Genomic DNA, 22,898 nt, shown 5'->3' with positions numbered 1-22,898 from the left:
ATATGCAATCGAAAAATTAGTCTATAAAAAAATCCGCATATTTTAATATATGCAGAAGTTCTTAATGTGTATATATATCCGAAAAAGTTCAAGAAAACAAACAAATTAGTCCAATTAGTACAAGCTGAATGTGTTTTGAAACACAGAAAACGTGTTAGACCTATAATATTATATTGCTTTTGTTTATTTTTGGTAAGGCCACATTGCTCATACTAGACCCACACTCGAACCAATTCTTGATAAAAAAATAAAAAATAAAAAATAAAAAATAAAAACAAAGACTTGCTTGAGCTTGAAGTCTCCGTATGATCCAATGCTTTGGCTGTCACTTCGTTCGTCTTGAACACGACCTCCTTTGCCTTGATGACTCATTGCAATCGTGCTTATTAATTTTATATAATTGACATAATTCATAACCCAACATTCCAATTTCCCACCCTCCGAAAAGGAAAGCATCTACATGATTTTGGCCTGACGTGTCCGGCACTGCCGTAATTTGGTAACCACAGTTATATGACACGTGCCTTAATTATTGGATCTTTGATGATTCATAATTGATTGATGGCGAGGCTTGGGATGAATCACAATTTGTGGTTCACCTACCTTGATGGGCAAAGATTGAGATGGAGTCAGCGGTGGTCGGTGGAGGCAGCGGTGGTCGGTGGAAGCAGCGGCCCACCACTCCACCAGAAACGGGGTCAGAGCAAGCAAAAGGCAAAGACATCACTCATCCCTGCATATATATAGTTCTTGTTCTTTTCTTCTTCTTCTTCTCCTTCTCCTCCTTCTCCTCTTTAAGTCATTAAATCAAGAATAATTATAATTGAAGGTGATGCGCCAAATGTATCCAAGTAAATCAGAGCAAGCAAAAGGCAAAGACACCACTCATCCCTGCATATATAGTTCTTGTTCTTTTCTTCTTCTTCTTCTTCTCCTTCTCCTCTTTTAAGTCATTAAATCAAGAATAATTATAATTGAAGGTGATGCGTCAAATGTATCCAAGTCTTTTCAGAGCAAGCAAAAGGCAAAGACACCACTCATCCCTGCCTATATAGTTCTTGTTCTTTTCTTCTTCTTCTTCTTCTTCTTCTTCTCCTTCTCCTATTTAAGTCATTAAATCAAGAATAATTATAATTGAAGGTGATGCGTCAAAATGTATCCAAGTCTTTTAGAGAATGATAAACCTAAATTTAATTTAAGTATGGAAGGAGCTATAAATGGAATAAGTCTAGGAATTCAATCTTCCAAGGATCAAAAAAGTAATTATGAGTCAAACTCGAAGAGTGGTCAGTCCTTCAACAACTCTCCAGAGAGGAACATCAAACTAAATTCTTAAGCGAAAAACCATGTGTTTTGAATGTGGAGTTGCTACTAGACATTTGGCTGTTGATTGTGGCAATGAAAGGTATCAATCTCATGTGGACAAAGTCTTGAAATTCATTTGGAGTGATAGCGAGTGTGAAACTCATTCTGATCATGAGGCAAAAAATATTGCACTCACCTCAACTCTTCATATTGAATCCTCGGATAAGTTAAATGGTGATGGGAGCATTCAAATAAAGTGCTGAAAAATTTGGAAAAGAAAAGAACCTCATCACCTTACGTTCTCTCGTATTGGTAATTGAACTCTCCAAGTGTTTTTGCATATGCAACATCATTTTTTGAGTGTTCATTAGGGTAGACGCACCCTTAGAATAGTCGTCTGCATTTTGGCTCTTTTATTTTTCTGTGCTTCAATTTTAATACAATGGCATTGTTGTTTCAGTCTTATTGTCATCAGTTTATGATATGTTAGAATTTCATGCTTAAATCTGGAATGTGGAGCACGTATTTCTTGATACTGAAGTCTCTCTAGCTCATTAGTCTATGTCTTTTATGCTTGGTTAGCACCTGCTTCGAGTTCAAGTTGATGACAATATGATGAAATACATGTATTCATTGGTGTGACGGTATGACCGTTATTATTTTTCGTCTTCAGTTTCTTAAGAGAATTTTTCAAGTATTTTAAGTTCTGTTTTTCGTAAAGGGTCTTTTTAGCATGAGTTGCATTCATTTTGTTTTTGAAAACAAAAAAGTTTGTTATGTCCATTAATTCATCTCGCATTCATTTTATTCTCTTTGTTGCATATTGCATTTGACACTTGCATAGCGGGAGCTTGGTTCAAAGAAATGTCGATATTTCAATTGGTAATCTGTCACACAATATTGTTCAGCTATCCTCGTTTGTTGGTTTCTTGCTTGTTGAAATTCATTGCCCCTTTCCATCTTATTATTGCTTAGAAATAAAGTGTTTCTTTCAAGTACTCATGTCAATGTAAGTGTTAATGACAGAACTAAAAAACACTTCAATTGCGACGGCAGTTTGCGATGGCAAATAGTAATTTTGCCGTAGCAAATACTTTTCGCGACGGCAAATTGAGCTTTTGCGACTGAAATGTTAGCGTTGCAATAGGTGGCGTCACAAGATCCAATTGTGACGGTAAATTTCCATTGCAAAAGGTATTTGCAATGGAAACTACTGCCGTCACAAAGCCTAATTTAGTTGCGACGAGTACTTTGCCGTCGCAAAAAGATATTTCATTTTAAGGAAAAAAAAAAAAAAAAAATATATATATATATATATATATATATATATATATATATATATACGGGAGGGTTCGAAAGAGGACGTCCGTGAGTTTCTAAAACTGCGGATGAACTCTTCTCAGCCGTTGATTTGTTTAAATGAAAAGCAACGGCCAGATGAGGAAGCTTGCGATTGTCAAATGGATCCGGTACGGCAACCCGACTCCTCAGTCTCACCCTCAACGACAAAACCAGTGTCACCATCTCCAGTTCTCCACCCAAAATCCATGTCTTCCCACCATTGATGTTTGAAACTCGCCTCAGGTTGCACGATTTTCATAACCAAAGCTTCGTTCTTTTTCTTTCTCTCACAAAAATTGCAGTCCTCCAATGGTATCGACCTCCCATGGAGTTTTCGCCCCCAAAATTGGGGACTTGGAAGCACATATAGTCATCTAGAGTTTTTCTCGAGTATGGGTTCCCTCTTTTCTGGTACTCTTGATTTCCAATTACAAAATTTATGGTTTTTTTTTTTTTTAATATTTTGATACGAAATACCAGAATTGAGATTTTTCCTTTCAATAACTAGTTAGCGAATCGATCCGTTGTTGTACAAAACAAGACTGATCATGTACAGACTGATCATGGTTTCAATTGTGAATGGTTAGTTGGATACTCGGAAGATTCTTGGAACAATGGAATTTTGTACATGATTAGTCTTGTTTTGTTTTAAAATGCCAGGCTTAGTTATGAACTGATGTGGTTCATTTTTGTTTGTGTAATGGTTCCAGAAAATATGATGCCAGGCTTAGTTATGAACTGATGCTCTCTGTGATCATGTTTCATTTTGTTTGTGTAATGGTTCCAGAAAATATGATGTTTCATTTTGTTATGAATTGATGTGGATTGATCATGGTTTTCGTTCTATTGTCTTGCTATTGAGTTTGTTTGCATTTAACCATCATGTCAATGTAGATGCAAAAGTTCAAAGTCAATAATTTGTTATGAATTGATGTGGACTGATCATGTCTTCACAATAGATTTTTGTAGTGGAGATTTGCTTATCATCCACTAGGCAATTTGATGCATTCTAAAATTCTTTTTCATGTGAACCAAGTGCTCAATATAGCTATCAACTGGCCTTGTTATCCAGTAATAGGAACTACTTTGTAAACATCCATCTCTCTAATGGAAGAGGGAGTTGATGTTGTAGCAGCACAAGAGAAAGCCATGCTTGACGAATGTGAAGCATTGCTGGATTCAGCAGCAGTTATGCTGGTACAATAATGTGGCCATAAGTTTTTACAAACAGTAAATACTTTTCTTTAGTAACACAGCAACTAAATATTTTAGCCTTCGGCTTCTGTCAAATCTACATTCTCTTCTGTGCTCAGTAGTGCCTTGTGTTCTCCAAGTTATTCTGTGTCCTAGTTCTTCTGAAATAATTGGCTTCTGTTAACTTTTGATTCTTCATCAAAGCAGGTAGAGGAAAACAGCCTTAAGACGCAACTCATACAAATGAAACAAGATTTGGGAACTGTCAGCAGCCAATTCTGGCAACCAAGACAGCTTCTTGACCCTAACTAGCCTCTAAGCTAATTATACAAGCTTTTCCAATTCTGAAGGGATGCATACTCGGGCAGAGATATAAGTGTCTCCTCGTTTCTCTGTGAATGTAAATTGAGTTTTTAGCCTCAGGATGTCAACATGTTGTATTCCATTCTTTTCTTCTTCTGTTCTGAGCAAAGAGACATCGGCTCCATGCTTTCCATGGGTAGCTTTTTGCATTACACAAATGAAAAGAAAATGCAAAGGAAGCAAAGTACTTGATGTCAATGCAGATGCAAAAGTTCAAAGGAAATGAAATAGAAAATATATGTAACCATCATGGTTTTCGTTCTGTTGTCTTGCATTTGACTGATTTGAGTTTGTTTGTATTTAACCATCATGTCAATGTAGATGCAAAAGTTCAAAGTCAATAATTTGTTTTGAGTTATCATGTTTCATTTTGTTTGTGTAATGGTTCCAGAAAATGAATAAGGAACTATGGGATCAAAAGTGCAATTCTGCAGCTGTATGCAATTTGGGACTAAAACAACCTTGTTTGTTAATAAATGTCTGCTGCCAGTGGTGCCTGCTGATACCAAAAATAACAAATTGCAGGAAAACAACAACCACAAGTCCACAACCAAGAAAGCTAACCTTTCTCCAGAATTGCACAAGCAAACTCTGTGTTCTTAAAAAATGCACAAAACAACAACCACAACCAAGAATACAAAATGCACCCAAATTAAAGCTAAACCTGCTAACAATTTCTCAATGTGGTATAATACAACATTCATGTAGACTGATTTCATTCCTTCCATAATACTATGAAGTACAAAATAAAAAGAACCTTCCAGATTGGCACGATCACAGGTCTGTGTTCTCAGAAAATGCAGATTACATTGACAAAGTCTATACATTGATTTTGTAGATCTAAGAGCTCACCTTACTACTAAAAGTATTACACAAATAAACAGATTCCCAAACCCACAGCCAATATATTATATGCGAAAACCAATCCACCAGATCTAGATAGAAATAGTCTTGCATCCAAAACCTGAAGAATCAAACACACCATAACTCGTCTTGTTCCAGATGTTTTTTGGATTGTCCTTGATGACTTGTTTCCTGAAGAATCAAAAATAAGAAATTAACATCGATTGAAGAATGACCATGAACCCCAAAAACTCTATCAAAAATAAGAAACAAACATAAAGCTCTCTAAGTCGTAGAAAATATTACACACTTGTGGAAACCAGATAAAGTGATAGAAGTTCCAGAGTTAATGAAATCTACACTAGCAAGCTTGATTCATACACATAGCAGCAACAGAAACTAAGGACAATAGATACATCAATGGATCAATTCGCCAACTAGTTATTGAAAGGAAAAATCTCAATTCTGGTATTTCGTATCAAAATATTCAAAAAAAAAAAAAACCATAAATTTTGTAATTGGAAATCAAAAGTATCAGAAAAGAGGGAACCCATACTCGAGAAAAACTCTAGATGACTATATGTGCTTCCAAGTCCCCAATTTTGGGGGCGAAAACTCCATGGGAGGTCGATACCATCGGAGGACTGCAATTTTTGTGAGAGAAAGAAAAAGAACGAAGCTTTGGTTATGAAAATCGTGCAACCTGAGGCGAGTTTCAAACATCAATGGTGGGAAGACATGGATTTTGGGTGGAGAACTGGAGATGGTGACACTGGTTTTGTCGTTGAGGGTGAGACTGAGGAGTCGGGTTGCCGTACCGGATCCATTTGACAATCGCAAGCTTCCTCATCTGGCCGTTGCTTTTCATTTAAACAAATCAACGGCTGAGAAGAGTTCATCCGCAGTTTTAGAAACTCACGGACGTCCTCTTTCGAACCCTCCCGTATATATATATATATATATATATATATATATATATATATATATATATATATTCTGATGTGAATTTCACACCAAAGCTAGTACTGTACTGCAAAAATTATATTGAAAAATGTTTAAGATACCATATGAACACATTTCAATTACAAACCAACAATCACAATTGCAACACCAACCAAAGGTTTTGCAAAATCACAAGCATCAAAATACCTAAAACTACTAATCTTCTTGTTGAACTTAAAGAGTTACAAAGCTAGTGGCCAAAACTTCTGAACCATATGTATGGTAATAACGAACATCCTCCTTGCTTAATTGTAACATTCCTCACCAAAAGACATGTTGAAAGACCTGCACATACAAAGACAATACTCAATAGCTTTTCTGTATCCAGCAGTAAATATTTGCAGAAAAGGTGGAACAACCTTGTTAACTCTGTATATGTTTCTCTTTGTATCAAAGCCAGAGAGAGTAACAAAGAGTAATGAATTGTGTTATATATATGGCATGGGTTCCCAACTTCCTATCTCAGACCATAATGCAAATTAATAAGTAGCTCAAGGCAATAAAGGAGTGGGTAAATGTATATTATGCCAAAAGATTAATAATTAGTTATACCTCCATTGAGTCAAATGACCTGAGGCTTAGAAAATGGATTTTTAACAGCAGCCTCAGTGAGCCAGTAAAAGAGGGCTCTTCCAACCCAGTGATTTACAGTAATAACCTACATAACTTTTTTTTTCTATGAACTTTTGAAACAAGATGGTCGATAACCAACTTAGTGATGAAAGAATGCAGCAAGATTTTTGTAATAATAATATGGCGATGATAGTATGCAGCAACATTTTCTTTCTACCAAGTCTAATGGTAAAAGGTTAATAAATGCCGCATACCTCTTTCAAAGTTGGTACAAGCCTTTCGTTGTAAGACTGCTCAATGTGCCCCGAAATTCAACATAGGCTGGAATTACATTGGATGCAGTCCCTCCTCAAACATAAGTGACAAACATAACCTTCATCAGAAAACTAGCTATTAGGACCTTATTACAGTGGAGGTTCTTATGTTTTCGTTACTGTTATATGCATACTCAACCAGCATAAAAAATTTATAACTAATGAAACATAGGGGGTTTCCTTCCTCCAATGACTGTTAGTACAAATAAAATTTGCAATAACTCTTTGCCCTACAATGGAGCAATTGGATATTAAAGCTGACCAACTGAAATAGAAGAAGGCTTTAACTGAGATTATGTAGAGCCATAATATCAGTGCTTTCAAACATTTCAAGCAATAGTTCTATATCTTCACTTCCCAATTGACAAACAATTTCATTGATATTAAAGCTCTTACATGAAAACTGCATAGTACATAATCTTTTGGAAAGAAAGGGACTCACTTGACTTTGGAGGGGATTAATTTCTCTTGAGATGAGCCAGTGGCGCGCGGATCCAGAATTCATCGTATCTGCGAAATAATTGTAAAAATGGTTAAGCATAGACATGCCATGAAGAACGAAATGTCATATTAAGTTAGGCTCAAGTCTCTCAAGCCCACAGTTTCTGAGATATGTCTATGGCTTATTACAGTGTTGAAAAGTCAGTTAGGATCTTGATTATATTGTGTCAGGAAAAAAAAAAAAAAGGGAGGAAGAAAGTGCAGCAGATAAAGCCAAATACAATTAGTTTTGTTTGAATAATGTACTCAATCTCCTCAAGTTGGCTGGAACTCCATAAGTATAACATGATCTAAACAAGTCGATATATAATTCTTGATAATTGATTTTCCATACATGAATTCGAGCATAACAACTCCAAAACCATACATGCATACACATCTTTTTTTATTGCATTAGGAGATATATCACTCTGAGTGCTATGAAACATGCTAATAACCTTGGAGGTCAAGCATCATGTTTCCTCGATCTGTATCTATGCAATAAAGAAAATTGTTGCAGAAAAGAGTAATCATCAAGACATGTATCCAATTGTACATGCATATCCAGATTATTCCAATTACAGGGCAAGTGAGCAACTAGTCCAACTAAAGTTTTAAACTAAGTAACTAACAAACCAATCCAACAAATAACCCAGATTCATTAAACTAAGGAATCCAAACAAATAACGAACAACTCTGCCTCATTAAACAACCCAGATTCATTAAACTAAGGAATCACAAACAAATAATCCAGATTCATCAAACAATCCATACCATTTTCGTTGGCAAGTTCTGCCGCAAATAACTCTGCCCTCATCATTCTTCTGCTATCGATGGCACACAAAACAATCCTCAATCCACTGCTAAATCAAAATCCACGAAATTGAATTCAACATTAATCCTTAACCCTAAAATTTGCTCCAAATTAAATGAATTAAATTGACAAAATTGAAATCATACTTACATTGAATTGATTGATTGCCCCAAATTGAAGAGGAAGAGTAGAAGACGAAGAGATGGACAGAGTCTCCGCCGCAAACCGAAACACTGCTCCTTCCAATGGACAGAGGCTCCCTCTTACTACGGTAAACATTTGCCATTGTAAATTATAAGACTTAATTGCGACGGAACATTTTCCGTCTCAATTGCTACAGCAATCAATTGCTACAGCAATCAATTGCTACAGCAATTGGTGTCGAATAAAAAGGCGAAGCAATTGAGGTTTTTTTTAGTAGTGTGAGCAGGTTTGAAAGGGTAATATTTGAATAAGCCTTTTTGTTAAGTGCTTGAACTTTTCATGATTGATTCCTTCAAGATTCTAATGGATTCAAATTTGCTCACCATCTTTGGTTAGGTGATGATACCACCACGCCATCAAATTTCGCCATGTATTTCATAATATAACTATGGTTAACTCTTCAGATTAATACTAATAAATTAATATTTGTTTTAGGAAAACGATATTTGAGTGAGAATTGTTGTACTTTCATTGATAATGGGGGCCTCTTTATATAGAGGATTACAATGCATAGAACCAGAATTGTACAAGAAAAGGTAATCATACATTGAATGTATATCACTAAGATTCTCGGAGATTATCTCTAATTAAAACCCTATTACCACTAGGTCAAGTAAGCTAGAGTTTGGGCCAGACACGATCTGGATTTACTTAAACACTCCACCTTGTGTCTCCTAAACAAGGTGCTTTTCTCGTTGCCTCGTCAAAAACCTTGCCGAGTAACAAAAATCCAGTGGGACAAAAATAACCTCGGTCGAAGGAGAAAAAAAGCACAACACACCCTTCACGTTTCGAGATCAACATGTAGACATCTCCCCCTGATGTCTGCGTCTCCCCCTGATGACTACGATCATGGGAGTTCGGATAACTTCTGCAAGCCAATGCTTACAACATGTTTCTCGAACGTGGATTTGGGCAATGACTTGGTGAACAAGTTTGTCACATTGTCCTCAGATCGAACATGGTTCATTTTGATCTTGAGGAGCTTCTGTTGTTGCTGATTGTAGAAGAACTTAGGCGATATGTGCTTGGTATTGTCACCTTTAATGTAGTCTTGCTTCATTTGCTCAATGCAAGCAGCATTATCCTCACAAATGCTAGTCGGCTTATCTGTGGTGGATTTTAAACCACAATTACTTCGAACATGCATAACTATGAATCTAAGCCACATACATTCACGTTGAACATGCGTAACTATGGATCTAAGCCATATACATTTACGAACTGTTTCGTGAAGAGCAATAATCTCTGCATTGTTCGAAGAAGTAGTGACTAAGGTTTGTTTGGTTGACCTCCAAGATATCGTGGTCTTACCAATGGTGAATACATAACCAGTTTGGGAACGACCTTTGTATGGGTCAGAGAAATACCCAGTATAAGCAAAACCTTCCAAAACACTTATGTCATTTTGGGATGGGGAAAGAGAACGCAGACCACTGTTGGTGGCGTTCGTGGTATATGATGGGTCTAAATCCATCGTCTCTCTGTAGGGATATAACAAGCCCATATCAATCGTACCACTTAGGTATCGAAAGATATCTTTAACACCAGTCCAATAGCGTCGTGTTGACGCAGAGCTATATTTAGTTAACAAGTTCATGGCAAATGATCGAGATGTCCGGTCTTGTGCACTGTGCTAAGTACAATAATGCGCCTATTGCACTTAGGGAGGACACTTCTACCTCTAGCACATCTTCGTCGTCATCTTTCGGACCGAATGAATCCTTCTTTGGATCAAGACTATGGACGACCATTGGGGTGCTTGAAGGCTTAACTATGTCAATATTGAAACGCCTAAGCATCTTTTAGGTATAAGCTGATTGATGAATCAGGATACCATCTTCAGGGTGCTCAAGTTCCAAACTGAGGCAAAACCATGTTTTTCCAAGATCTTTCATCTCAAACTCAAATTTCAAGTGTTTAGCAGTTTCCCTTAACTCTTTAAGGGTGCCAATTATATTCATGTCATCGACATATGCCACTACTAATGCAAATCCGGAACTTGTTCTTTTTATGAACACACATGGGCATAGTTCATTGTTAACATATCACTTCCCAATCAAGTAGTCACTTAGACAGTTATACCACATCCATCCGGATTGCTTTAATCCACATAGTAAGCGTTTTAATCTTATTGCAAACACGCTCCGTGGTTTAGAGCCACTGATTTGGGTAATTGAAGTCCATCTAGGACCTTTATGTATATCTCTGTATCTAGATCCCCATATAGATACGCAGTAACCACATCCATAAGCTGCATGTTCAGTTTTTTGGAAACTACCATACTGATAAGGTAGCGGAACGTAATGACATCCATTACGCGAGAATAGGTCTCCTTATAGTCAATTCCAAGGCATTGTGAGAAGCCTTGCGCCACAAAGCGAGCTTTGTACCTTACAATCTCGTTTATCTCCACTACAACAAAATCGGGTATTAGTGACCACTTCAATATTGGTCACAAATACTATTGAATTAATGACCAATACTACCAGTTGGTCACTAATACTTTTTGGACCAACTAAATTCATTTACCCGCCTATTGTTCAAACTTTAATGACCAAAAATTTTAATATTAGTGACCATTCATGTTGGCTCACTGATATTTCTAAACTTCATAATGCATGGTTTCCGTTTAGTGACCAAATCTTTTCAATTGGAGGGATTTTTTCTCAGGCGGGTTCTTAAAACAGGCTTCTCAAAATTCAAAAATCAAATTCCTTTCCAAGCGCGCAGCGCGGCATGCTAAAGTGCTATCTTTAAGTAAAGACCCAAAAAAATTAAAATCCCTAGTTCACACTTCTCAGACCCTCTTATCTTCATCGTCCTTCTCCCTCACTCCTCTGTTCTGTTCGCGAGTCATGGTGGGTCGAGCCCTGAATTCCAACCATCTTGGACAGCCCATACGAGCCAATGACCATGTGACTCGACCTCAATTTGCTGGACAAAGATCCCAGAGTTAGCCGCCATGTTATGGGCTTCGAGCCGAGCACATTACGATTCTGTTTCGATATCCTGGATTAAAGGTTTGTTTTTGGTAAGCAAGCTTGGAGATTTGATTTTGTGGGTGCACTTTGTTGTAAGTTGAGGAAATTTTCTGAATTGAGACTTCATCATAAAAGGATTTCTAGGGATTTATCTTTTTGCTTAATATTCTGTCCAAGTTTTGCAGTTTGTCCCTCCTCGTTCCCAGAAAGAATCGCAAGGCATTTGGCATCAGAGCTTTGACCGACGCCGGAGCTGCTGCGGCGGTTGATGTTACTCATCCTTATTTGGTCAAAATCCCCGTTGGTGATTATGCACGTGAGTTCTTTTGTCCCAATTCTGCTTCTGTTCATTTCTAGATTTCTTATTTCCACAAATGTATCTTGAATTATAGATAGGCACTATTGTTTCATGAAATAGTATAGTTAGTTTACCAGTGCAGTTGTATCGAGTTGTGTATTTATGGAATCATGGTTGATTTATTTGGCATCTTTACGGATTTTGATTGAGACAGGTCATATTGGGAGACAAGCCAGTGGTTCTCTTATCGTCATAGATGGAGAAACTGTAAGTTATATATACTCACTACCTCATCCTCCTCCTACCCTTGTACTCTTTTATCTTCACTTACACTAGTAACTGGTTTTCGTTTCTATCATTGCTTCAGTTTGTTTGCTGTTTTTTTTTTTTTTTGGGATACCTCCTTTATTGCTGAACACTAAGATTGGGAGTGAATATGTTTTTTTTTTTTTGCTCTCCAATCTACTATTAATTTTCCAATCACCAAGTTAATCACCACGACTACACAACAGAAAGGAGATGTATGATCATTGTTATAGACTTATATCTTATATATGGTTGAACTCTGGGTTTCTCTTAGTGAAGATTTATCACATTTATGTTTCTTTTTGTAGATTTTTTACACATCTGTTTGTTTGGCTGATGCTCCAAGTGAACTGTCAGACTTTTTCCCTCTTTCCTTTCATTATCAGGACTGTTTTTCGGCAGCAGGTTGGACTAGGTATGGCTTGGAACTTTTCCCCTTATTTTGATTGCTTTAATGTTTACTTGTTTTTTGAATTATTTCAATTGCTTGTATCTGTCACTATTACAGTGGAGGCTTTTTCAAACGAGAAGGAAGGGCAAAAGATCACAAGGTACATGCACAATTTTTTGGTATTAAGAACCCATCTCTGGTTTTTTTTAGTTTTGGATGAAGCTGTCATGATATATCAGACATTCAGTTTCAAATTTTTATTTCATGCGATATCTAGGACAGATACATTAGCGCTAAAATAAAGTTAAAAAATAAAATAAAACTATAAAACAGGAATTTAGTTAGTGTAGAAGTGCGTTCAAGTGCCTAAATGCTTATAATATGTACTTTAATTCAATTACCTGGTCTAGAGTCTTCAATTATGTACTGCTTAGTACTCCACCTACATGGGTAAGTGTATGATTCCATCTTAGAGTAATTGATTAACATCGATCGCTATAAGTACTTGCCGTTGCTGCTATGGCTGCAGAAAAAGCCAAGCCAAGGATCATCACTTTCTGTAGTTGTCTAGTTGACAGACATGATGATCTATACACATCAAGAAAATCAATTAACTCATATGTAAAACATGGCATATATGCATGATATTTCACTGTTTCATTGGATCATATATATCCTGAACATGTATATTTCCAATTCCATGGTTGGTAATGAAAGTAAAAGCAGCAAAAGCAACTGAGACAGATAGTGATCGATCATTGAGTAGTCAAGTTTGAGAGTACATGCTTATCCAATATTACAAACAGTAATTACTCTGTAGTTGGTTAACTACATATATAACAACCACTTAAACTAAACCACTTCTACAACAAATAAGGAAGAAGATAGGTTATACTACATAATTAAAACTGAAACTATGACAAATAAAGGAGAAATCAATAGTAAACGTACTACACTCACCAGTAAATATGAATACTTACAAATATTGGGATTTTTTTGACCAAGTTTTCTAACCCTGGTCTGTTTACTAATTTTTTTTCTTTTTGACGTGGGAAATGAAAGTGTGCAACAGTTTGCCTTCTTAAATTGTATTGTATGTGTGTAAAAGCTAGGTAACAGGAATTAGGGATCTTAAAAGTATCAATGCATGTTTGATTCTTACTGTCAGATATTATGAAAAAGAAATGTCTTTGGGTTTGAATCTTTTATTTAGAGTTTTAGTCTTCCACTCCTTTCTCAGCCGCTATAAATGGAGTGGCCAATTAGCAATTCTCTCCATAAATATGAGTGAAGGGTGAGGTTATGAGTTTATTTTCCATGCCAAAAAGATTGCATTATGTATTTTAGTGAGTGATGAATTTATCAGTTATTACGTGATTGCATTACCACAAAAGAAATTGTTAGATATGGTCATTTGTTCTTTCTTACCTTTTTTGCTTATGTTTCTCCTAATGGGTAGCTTGAGCAATCAAATAGATCAGAGACAATTTTGTTTTTACTGGTTGTATATCCTCCATACAGTGTTAATTTCATTCTTAATTTTTTTTTACTTCTCAAAATTCTATGTCAATATCGTTGCTCTGCAATTTTTTCACTTGATTAAGTTTTATGTGCTACTCACATTGTCTTTTCAGTGATTTCTGAGGTTGTTATATCTTTTCATGATTGAATATTTGATCATATAACTACGCTATAATAAGATAGAATATTTGATCATATAACTACGCTATAATAAGATATAATAAAGCATGAACTACTATGGTGCTTCAATGAAGTTCCTATAACTAGGTAACCTAATTGTATTAAAACTTTTGAGCAGTATAGTACTGGTAAGTAGTTCATAGAGGTCTAGAGACTAAAGTAAAGATTAAACTTTTGTGTAGCTTGGGCTGACAAAACTTTATTATTTGGGACTGGTTCAAAGAGTTGAAATCTTACATTAGTTATAGAAGAAAATGGAAAAGTAACCAGAGTCTTTGGTCTGGAAAAGTACTCTTTTGATGTTCAAAATGATTGCTTTTGCTATAAGTTATTATGTGATTGCATTACCACAAAAGAGGGCCCCAAATGTTCCACTTGGTGAGACTGTGAGAGCAAGGCTGAAACAATTTTCTGTAATGAACAAACTGAAAAAAAAGAGCTCTTGGGTTAAGTTTTTTATTTTTTTTATTATCCTTTTAAATATTATTGATGTCCCCCATAATTATGGAAGGAATTTATGTTGTGTCACTTGTATATTGTGTGGAAGTTGGCCTTTCTTCTTATATGCTTCAAAATTTATGTCATTTGATGTTTGAACTTTTTGAGTATCTTATATGCAGGTCATAGTCGAGCATTTGTCAGTTGAGGAAATAGCTGGCATAAAGGAGGCATTTCAATTGATGGATACTAACAACAAAGGCAAGGTATCCCTGGATCAGCTTTGAAATGGAATACAAGAACTCGGCTAGCAGATTCCTGACTGAGATCTACAAATACTAATGGAAGCTGTAAGCATCAATTTGTGCTTCATGGTGTAACAGGGTATTTGTTTGACTGCGATTTGTGATATAAATTACGCTTTGGTTACTCCCCTTAACCATAGTTAAACTTCTTACCTGCATTTATTTACCTCCATGTCAGTAGATTTGATTGAGTTTATGTCTAGTTTGTATTAAATTTTAGTGCTAAGAACAGATTCAAAATGAGGAGTTAAGGGACATTCAAAGCCGGTGCAGGTCAACAAAATGAAGAGTTGAGGCAGTGAAGGCTAGAGCCGCTCAACAAAATGAAGAGTTAGAGGCACTAAAGGCAAGACAAAATCATATTGACACTTTTACTTAAACTGATGGCGCAATTTTCCTCCCAAAACTGAAGCTATGCATACATGATTCACTTTTATTGTTGCAATTATATTATCATAAAACATAATTATAGTGCATATAGTGAATACTAGACCTTTCTTAGATGCAACTCTTACCTACAATAGCATAAAGATTATAACTTGCTATATGTTTTGTTATATTGCAGATGGTCAAGCTTGAAAAAAGTACATGTTGCAAACTATCATTGAAGGCTTATTGAACTTCTAGAAAGACTTATATGTATTTCTGTTTATTTTGAAATTGCTATGAAGGATGGATATTGACAATTGTATATTTTGGATTTGCGAAGTTAGTATTTCATGATGGACTTCATGTCTTATTGGATTGGATCGGTTTAATATAGATAATTGGTTTCAGAGTACGCTTCATTTTGTTGTGTTCGAATATAGAATGCTACTTTGAGTAGGTTATTGCATAAAAAATTGAACAATTAATGTCTATGTATTTAAAATATTTTGATTTGTTAGTGAATGGTTTTTAATGACCTAATAATATGGTCACTAAAACCATGCAAGTGAATGGTTTTTAATGACCAGATTTAGTGACCATTGATAACACCTTTAGTGATGAACATGGTCACTAATATCATTATTATTTGTGATCATAAAACCGTGGTCACTAAAGACTTTTTGAATTAGTTACCAACAGTCGTAAGTTGGTCACTAAATAGAATTAGTGATGGACCTATAGTGACCACCCAAATTTGGTCACTAACCATATTTAGTGACCAAATTTGCTAGTTTCAGTGACCAATGCAGTGGTCATTAATACCCAATTTTGTTGTAGTGCTCATTACGCTTTCTAACAAATACTCATTTATGACCAACTGGTTTGGTGTTGGGCGTATTGGCACAACTGGCATGAATACCTTTCTTTTCGCTAGAGAATCAAGTTCTGCCTGGATTGCATCTTTCCATTTTGGCCAATCAACTCGACGTTAGCATTCATCAACCGAGCGTGGTTCGATGTCATCGGTCTCAATAATCTCACACGCTACAGAGCACGCGAATACATCATCAATGATGATGGAGTTCCGTTCCCACGTCTCATGTACACTAGTGTAATTTACAGAGATCTCTACGTTCTCAAGGATAGGGTCTGACATTGAGGCGTCCCCCAAAGATGTCTCTTCTACATAACCATAATCCGGAACATTCTCATAGGACGGATTTTGAGTATCGACGATCAAAGGATTTGTTTGTGCCTGATTCGCCCTAGTCCCCCAAAGATGTCTCTTCGACATAACCATAATCTGGAACATTCTCATAGGACGGATTTTGAGTATCGATGATCAAATGATTTGTTTGTGCCTTATTCGCTCTTGCTAGTGGGACATGAGGCCATAGACTCCACATCACTGCCAATATGGGCAGTTGCGCCATCTCCTAGTACCTTAGGAGTGGCGTTACATCCAGTATTTGGGACGTGAATCCTTGTAGGCACATTTGCAGTAAGTATATATGATCTCGTCACTTTAATTAGCAACATCAGAAAACACATCAGGCAGAGTATCTGCTACGTTTTGGAGCTCGATTATTCTTCGCACTTAGAGTTCAGAATGTGCAGTACTGGGATCGAGATGAGATATAGTGGGGATAGACCACAACAATTCCTGTCGTTCCTGTTGAACATTCATATTCTTGTCTCCCCTAACGATGGGAAGACTATCTCACCAAAGTAACAATCCGCAAATCTAGCAGTAAAGAGATCGCCTGTCAAGGGTTCCAGGTAGCAGACAATAGTTGGAGCCTCATATCCAATATATATGCCCATTCGTCTCTATGGACCTATCTTAGTACGCTGTGGCGGTGTAATAGACACGTAAATTGCACACCCAAATATGTGTAAGTGTGAGATATCAGGCTCGTACCCAATCACTAGCTGTAATGCAAAATAAGGCTGGGTGGTAGGGGGTCGTAGATGAATTAGCGTCGCTGCGTGCAATATTACATATCCCCAAGCGGAAACAGGGAGATTGGTGCGCATAACCAATGCCCGAGCTATCATTTGTATTCGTTTGATAGCCACTTCCGAGAGACCATTTTGGTATGAACATGGAGAACTGGATGCTCTCCATCAATCCCCAGTGACATGCAATAGTCATCGTGTCACGCCCCTGATTTTACACACATGAAAATCGATATATATAACCCCATAATTATATATGCGTGAACGTCCAGTCATCAATACAAAATACCTGAAATCTTTTTCCCTTAAACTTACACACTTATTGATGCCCTGAACCCTCAAAGTTAATATACACCCACTCCAAAGAGTTATATATTACACAAGCTTACGAATTAAATTGTCAACAACAAGATAAACGTAATGCTCCTCAGAGCTCACTACAACGGAAGTCCAAATAACGGTAAAGTCACAAAATTGGCTTCCTACCGTAAAGCTGCTAGCTCGCTGCCTCAACCTCGATTATCCTAACCTGCAGGATTAACCCCTACACCGTTGGAATGGTGCACCGGGTTGCCACACAACAAACCCGGTAAGCTTTTGCAAGCCCGTATGAGTAACTCAAACCACACACAACTAACTGTCAAAAATAAGGAAAACAACTCACGCTTTGATTCCTTAAAACACGAAATAAAGGAGAATAACTCACACTTTAATTTCCTTTCAAATTGAAATAAAAGAAAGCAACTCACACCTTGTTTCCTTTTAAAACGAAACATAGAAAACAACCCACACTTGAATTCTATCAATAAAACATAGAAAACAACGCACACCTTGAATTCTATCAGTTGTACCATAAGCGTACCCTAGAAAGCAACTCACACCTTAATTTCTATCAGTAAAACATAGAAAGCAACTCACTCCTTGATTTCTATCAGTAAAACATAGAAAGCAACTCACTCCTTGATTTCTATCAGTAAAACATAGAAAACAACTCACACCTTGTTTCCTATCAAATGTACCATAATCGTACCATAGAAAGCAACTCACACCTTGATTTCTATCAAAACGTTAATAAGGAAAACAACTCACACCTTGTCCCCTTAAAAACCATTAATAAGGAAGCAACTCACACCTTGTTCCCTAAAAATACGTAATGTCATGAGTTGTAAATAACCAATTCCCGTTACCCCATGAATTACCTATATGGCAGACAGATTAGAGCTCTAACTGAAAAACGTAACCACTCGTCCGGCCAAAGACGTGGTCACCTGAGATTCTGCCCAAGGTCTTAGACCTTCGATCCTCGGGCCGCAATGTCCCTTGGAGCAAAACATTAAAGGAGTCGCATTGGACCCAAAATGTTACACAAATCACAACGCTTTTGAAAACAATCGAAATCAACATTTCCATAATTATTGTTTTCCAAAAAAGCCATAACACAAAACAATAAAAAGCATCAATTCATGCCTATTGTTTTCATACCCAAATCTCAACACTTTTCTCAAATCTCAACGCTTTTCAAAACAAATCGAAATCAATCATTTCCACAAATCATTTGTTTTCCAAAAGCCACACCCCAAAACAATAAAAAGCATCATTTCATGCATATTGTTTTCATAAATCCACAAACCACCAAAACATATATATTTCACGTAAACATATATCTACTAATACATGAATACGTATGTATATATATACATCCCATAATATACATATATACACACGTAATCATCTACTCAAAAGTGCCACTAATACCATCTATAGTTTGCAGTTAACTAAATAACTCTCAAAATAATAAGGGTATTCCCGTTCGTGAAATGAACTTCGTGAGATTACTCACCTCGAAACTCCCGCTGCGTCTTCTATACAGAACCGAACTAACACTATCACCAACAACTCGTCCAATTCACCTTTAGAAGCACCTAATCACCAATGATCAAAATCAGTAACGATTCACATTTGATTTAAGTCCGAAACCCTTGTTTTGAACTAAAATCCCCAAAGTGGCGCCAATCGAGGCAAAACCACATCCGAGACCTCCCGAAGTCTCTGGAATACGTCCACGATCGATGTGACCAAACCACAAGTCGATCGGACGCTCAAATCCTCACGGATAGAATAATCGATCGGTATGAAATTGCAAAAATCATAACAATTCCATACGAACTCCAAAATTTGCATATTATATATCGAAACGCTCGTATCAACGAGTAGAACATATATAATACCAAAAACAGTTCCTTTAGTGGCCGGAACACCGCCGGAACGCCACCACAGACGGTGGTGCACCGCCACCGGCCAAAACACATTATTTCACAAAACTCCCAACATCAAAGTTCTTCATCTAAGCATGCTTGTGAATTCTCATAACTAGCTCGAAGTCAGAAAACAAGCTTAAGGGATCGAAAACTACCTCACAAGCCGTGAACAGTAATCCCAACTGAGTTGATCGAATTTTCACGTGAATCGATCCAAACAACCACCATGGATCGACCTGGGAGCTTGTTCTGAACTCAACCCAAGAAAATCGAAGCCGTGCCGACGTCGGAACTGTGTTTTCCGGTCGGGTCCGATTTCTCCAGTCTGCACCGCCTTGAACTGCCACCGAGACGGAGAATCGCCGTAAGAGAACACCAGAGGGACGACCAGACGGAGGAGACGACCCTGCTGGCCAAGTTTCAAGGCCGGAGACCGCCGCAGTTGGCCGGAAAAGTCGGGTCTGATCGGCCGGGTTCGGGTCGGGTCAGGCGGTTTTCTTCGATACTGAGGGAGCGGACGAGAGAGAAGAGAGAGAGAGGGAGTGGCTTCCGGAAAAGGAAAATGAGGAAATGAATATATTTTCTGATTTTTCCTTTATATACTAAAACGGAAACTTTTTCCAATAGCCATAACTTCCTCATACGAACTCCGATTCTCGCGTTCCACATGTCCACGAACTCGTATCGACGCGCTCTACAACTTTCGTGAAGGAAGTTTTCGGAGAATCCCAACGAATAAAAAGTCAACCTTTGGCAACCCCCCTAAAACCATATTCTTCAATTAATTATTCGCCCGAAACACTTCCGCTCCATCCACGAGCCACGAAACCGTCCAATAGTTATAAAATTAATTCCGGAAAATCCTCGGAAAATAATTATGAATTTCCGGGGCATCACATTCTACCCCCCTTAAAGAAATTTCGTCCCGAAATTTACACGCACCAATCCCACAAGTACGCATAAACCAAGCTCAAATCCAATTTTCATTCTCAGCAAGAATTCCTTCATTTCAAAGTACGACTTACCTCGATCAATAGTGGATACAGGTACTTCACCTAGTATCTCAACAGTAGGAATCGTTACCACACCACTTGGTGGTAATCCAATCATTTTATGAATTCCCATCCTCGTACCCTGCCCACTAAAACTCTTGTGACCGCAACACTACACACAGATCACACAAAAGTCCAGAATCCTGTTATCACAACAGTATCTGCACCACTCAACGATGATGTAACCCTTACGTTACAAGAATTGAAAATGAAACCGTCAATTCAATTCAATTCGACCAAGGCCTATGCATCACAACATGCCACACTCATAGGTCAAACTATAATCAACAAGTAAAACCTATCACAATACAACATACGGAAAGAAGTATGCAACTATCACACATCGTTCTAACAACCCAAGTAGAAATAGATAAAGTACCTTCTTCCTCGGTATTCTGTTGATCAATAGCAAACACCCTAGTCTGCCCCTGAGGCAGTTGCCTCTGCTGGTTCCCTTGTCCCCTACCCTGCTGCTGGGTACAATCCCTTGAGAAATGCCCTGTCTGGCCACAAGTAAAACACGCCAAGTTCTTCGGTTTTGTGCAAGCCTTAGCAGTATGGCCAATCTCCTTACAGTTGTAACATCTCAGAGGTGCTCCCTGCCCAACAGGTGCAGCTCTAGCAGGTGCAGCCGCTTCCCTAGCTGGCGCCTGCTGATGAGTCCTGCGCCTCTTCCAGAACCCACCCTGAGCATCTGTCCCTTCATTGCTCTCAGCAGTTGCCTTCCCCTTCCTTCGGGAGTCCCTCTCAGCCGACTCCTGCTCCTGGAAAATCAAGTTCTCCTGCTCAATGGCCATAGCCTTAACGAAAATGAGCTCTACCGTCTTCAGTTCCAGAACAGCGACATCGCGCCGGATTGAAGCATTCAGTCCCCACTGAAACTTCATAGCTAAGCTCTCAGCATCCATCTGCCTCACAAAGCGATACAACCTTGAGAACTCAGCTTCATACTCCCTCACACTCTTAGTCCCTTGGACTAACTAGATGAATTCCCTTTCCATCTGCTCCCTCACTGAAGGCGGAAAGTACTTCTTCCTGAACAGTTCCACAAAACCGTCCCAGGTCATGGCGGACACATCCATCACCCTCTGTGTGCCGCTCCACCATACCCGTGCATCGCCTTGGAGCATAAACGCCGCAATCTTCCCCTTCTCAACGTCGTCGCAGACGACCATCTCGAAGTAGGTCTTCATGTTCTCGATCCATTGATCTGCCAACATGTGATCCGTACCTCCCTGGAATGGAACTCCTCCCAACCTCGAAATCTCCTTTGCCAACTTCGACAAACGAGTGGGATCTACAACATTCGCAACCTCCACAACCGGTGGAACAGGCAGCTCAACATTCGATGCCTCGATATCATTCTCAAACATCTCCTCAACAGGAGGAGGAATCCTGCCCCTACCTCTGGCTCCACCCCTGCCTCTGGGTCTACCTCGACCCCTAGCTCGGCCTCCTTGTGAATCCATCACCTAGGAAGCATAACAACCTGTGATTAATACTTGTACAACTTCCAACTACAAGTATAAGTCAACAACATGACTAAATCAACCACCTTACTACGTCAGAAGATACAATTCTATCCCCTACGTAAATCTTGAGTCAAATCTAAAGGTCCTCATTCCTCAAAAGATTATAACTCCTAGAAGCTACCTTAAACTCCTACACTTGGTTCACTGAGCTAACACTACCCTGATGACTCGCAATCCAACACTCATTGCATACCCAATGACTATATCAATACCGAAGAGCATCAGATGGGGATCCGCTGCAGACGGGCCATCACTCGAGGAGTATTGATTGTCACCAAATATGCACCTTACGCTCTGATACCAATCTGTCACGCCCCTGATTTTACACACATGAAAATCGATATATATAACCCCATAATTATATATGCGTGAACGTCCAGTCATCAATACAAAATACCTGAAATCTTTTTCCCTTAAACTTACACACTTATTGATGCCCTGAACCCTCAAAGTTAATATACACCCACTCCAAAGAGTTATATATTACACAAGCTTACGAATTAAATTGTCAACAACAAGATAAACGTAATGCTCCTCAGAGCTCACTACAACGGAAGTCCAAATAACGGTAAAGTCACAAAATTGGCTTCCTACCGTAAAGCTGCTAGCTCGCTGCCTCAACCTCGATTATCCTAACCTGCAGGATTAACCCCTACACCGTTGGAATGGTGCAACGGGTTGCCACACAACAAACCCGGTAAGCTTTTGCAAGCCCGTATGAGTAACTCAAACCACACACAACTAACTGTCAAAAATAAGGAAAACAACTCACGCTTTGATTCCTTAAAACACGAAATAAAGGAGAATAACTCACACTTTAATTTCCTTTCAAATCGAAATAAAAGAAAGCAACTCACACCTTGTTTCCTTTT

At 38.0% G+C, this 22,898-nt stretch overlaps 2 protein-coding genes across 6 annotated transcripts; one reads left to right on the top strand and one right to left on the bottom strand.

Moving 5' to 3' along the window:
- The first annotated feature begins 11,091 nt into the window (after positions 1 to 11,091).
- LOC112174342 (probable polyribonucleotide nucleotidyltransferase 1, chloroplastic) lies at positions 11,092 to 15,637 on the top strand. Of its 5 annotated transcripts, none has more exons than XR_005802129.1 (7): positions 11,092 to 11,467; positions 11,595 to 11,733; positions 11,930 to 11,982; positions 12,330 to 12,436; positions 12,530 to 12,572; positions 14,734 to 14,901; positions 15,130 to 15,637. XR_005802129.1 is itself a non-coding variant. In XM_024312081.2 (6 exons), the coding sequence occupies exons 1-6, from the start codon at positions 11,399 to 11,401 to the stop codon at positions 14,836 to 14,838; spliced, it is 516 nt and encodes a 171-aa protein (XP_024167849.1). In that variant the 5' UTR covers positions 11,092 to 11,398; the 3' UTR covers positions 14,839 to 15,637. The 5 variants fall into 5 exon arrangements, 1 of the variants encoding a protein (XP_024167849.1); XR_005802128.1 differs by having other exon boundaries at positions 15,077 to 15,637; XR_005802127.1 differs by having other exon boundaries at positions 15,060 to 15,637.
- A 5,141-nt stretch (positions 15,638 to 20,778) lies between these two features.
- On the bottom strand, positions 20,779 to 21,291 carry LOC112171250 (cold shock domain-containing protein 3-like). Its single transcript, XM_024308463.1, has 2 exons — positions 20,874 to 21,291; positions 20,779 to 20,792 (listed from the first exon to the last, which is right to left on the bottom strand). Exons 1-2 carry the CDS (start codon positions 21,289 to 21,291, stop codon positions 20,779 to 20,781), a joined length of 432 nt encoding a protein of 143 aa, XP_024164231.1.
- Between the last annotated feature and the right edge of the window lie 1,607 nt (positions 21,292 to 22,898).

The sequence above is a fragment of the Rosa chinensis genome, chromosome 6 (assembly GCF_002994745.2).
Source record: "Rosa chinensis cultivar Old Blush chromosome 6, RchiOBHm-V2, whole genome shotgun sequence".
Taxonomy (NCBI): Eukaryota; Viridiplantae; Streptophyta; class Magnoliopsida; order Rosales; family Rosaceae; genus Rosa; species Rosa chinensis.
This window is presented reverse-complemented; position numbering and strand designations above follow the sequence as displayed.

What these genes read in the sequence shown, in the direction of transcription:
- LOC112174342 (XM_024312081.2), top strand. Translation starts at nt 11,399, where the DNA reads ATGTTATGGGCTTCGAGCCGAGCACATTACGATTCTGTTTCGATATCC. An exon ending in CCCCGTTGGTGATTATGCAC is followed by an intron (nt 11,734 to 11,929) that starts GTGAGTTCTTTT and finishes TGATTGAGACAG; the next exon opens with GTCATATTGGGAGACAAGCC. An exon ending in TCGTCATAGATGGAGAAACT is followed by an intron (nt 11,983 to 12,329) that starts GTAAGTTATATA and finishes TTCTTTTTGTAG; the next exon opens with ATTTTTTACACATCTGTTTG.
- LOC112171250 (XM_024308463.1), bottom strand. Translation starts at nt 21,291, where the DNA reads ATGGCCATTGAGCAGGAGAACTTGATTTTCCAGGAGCAGGAGTCGGCT.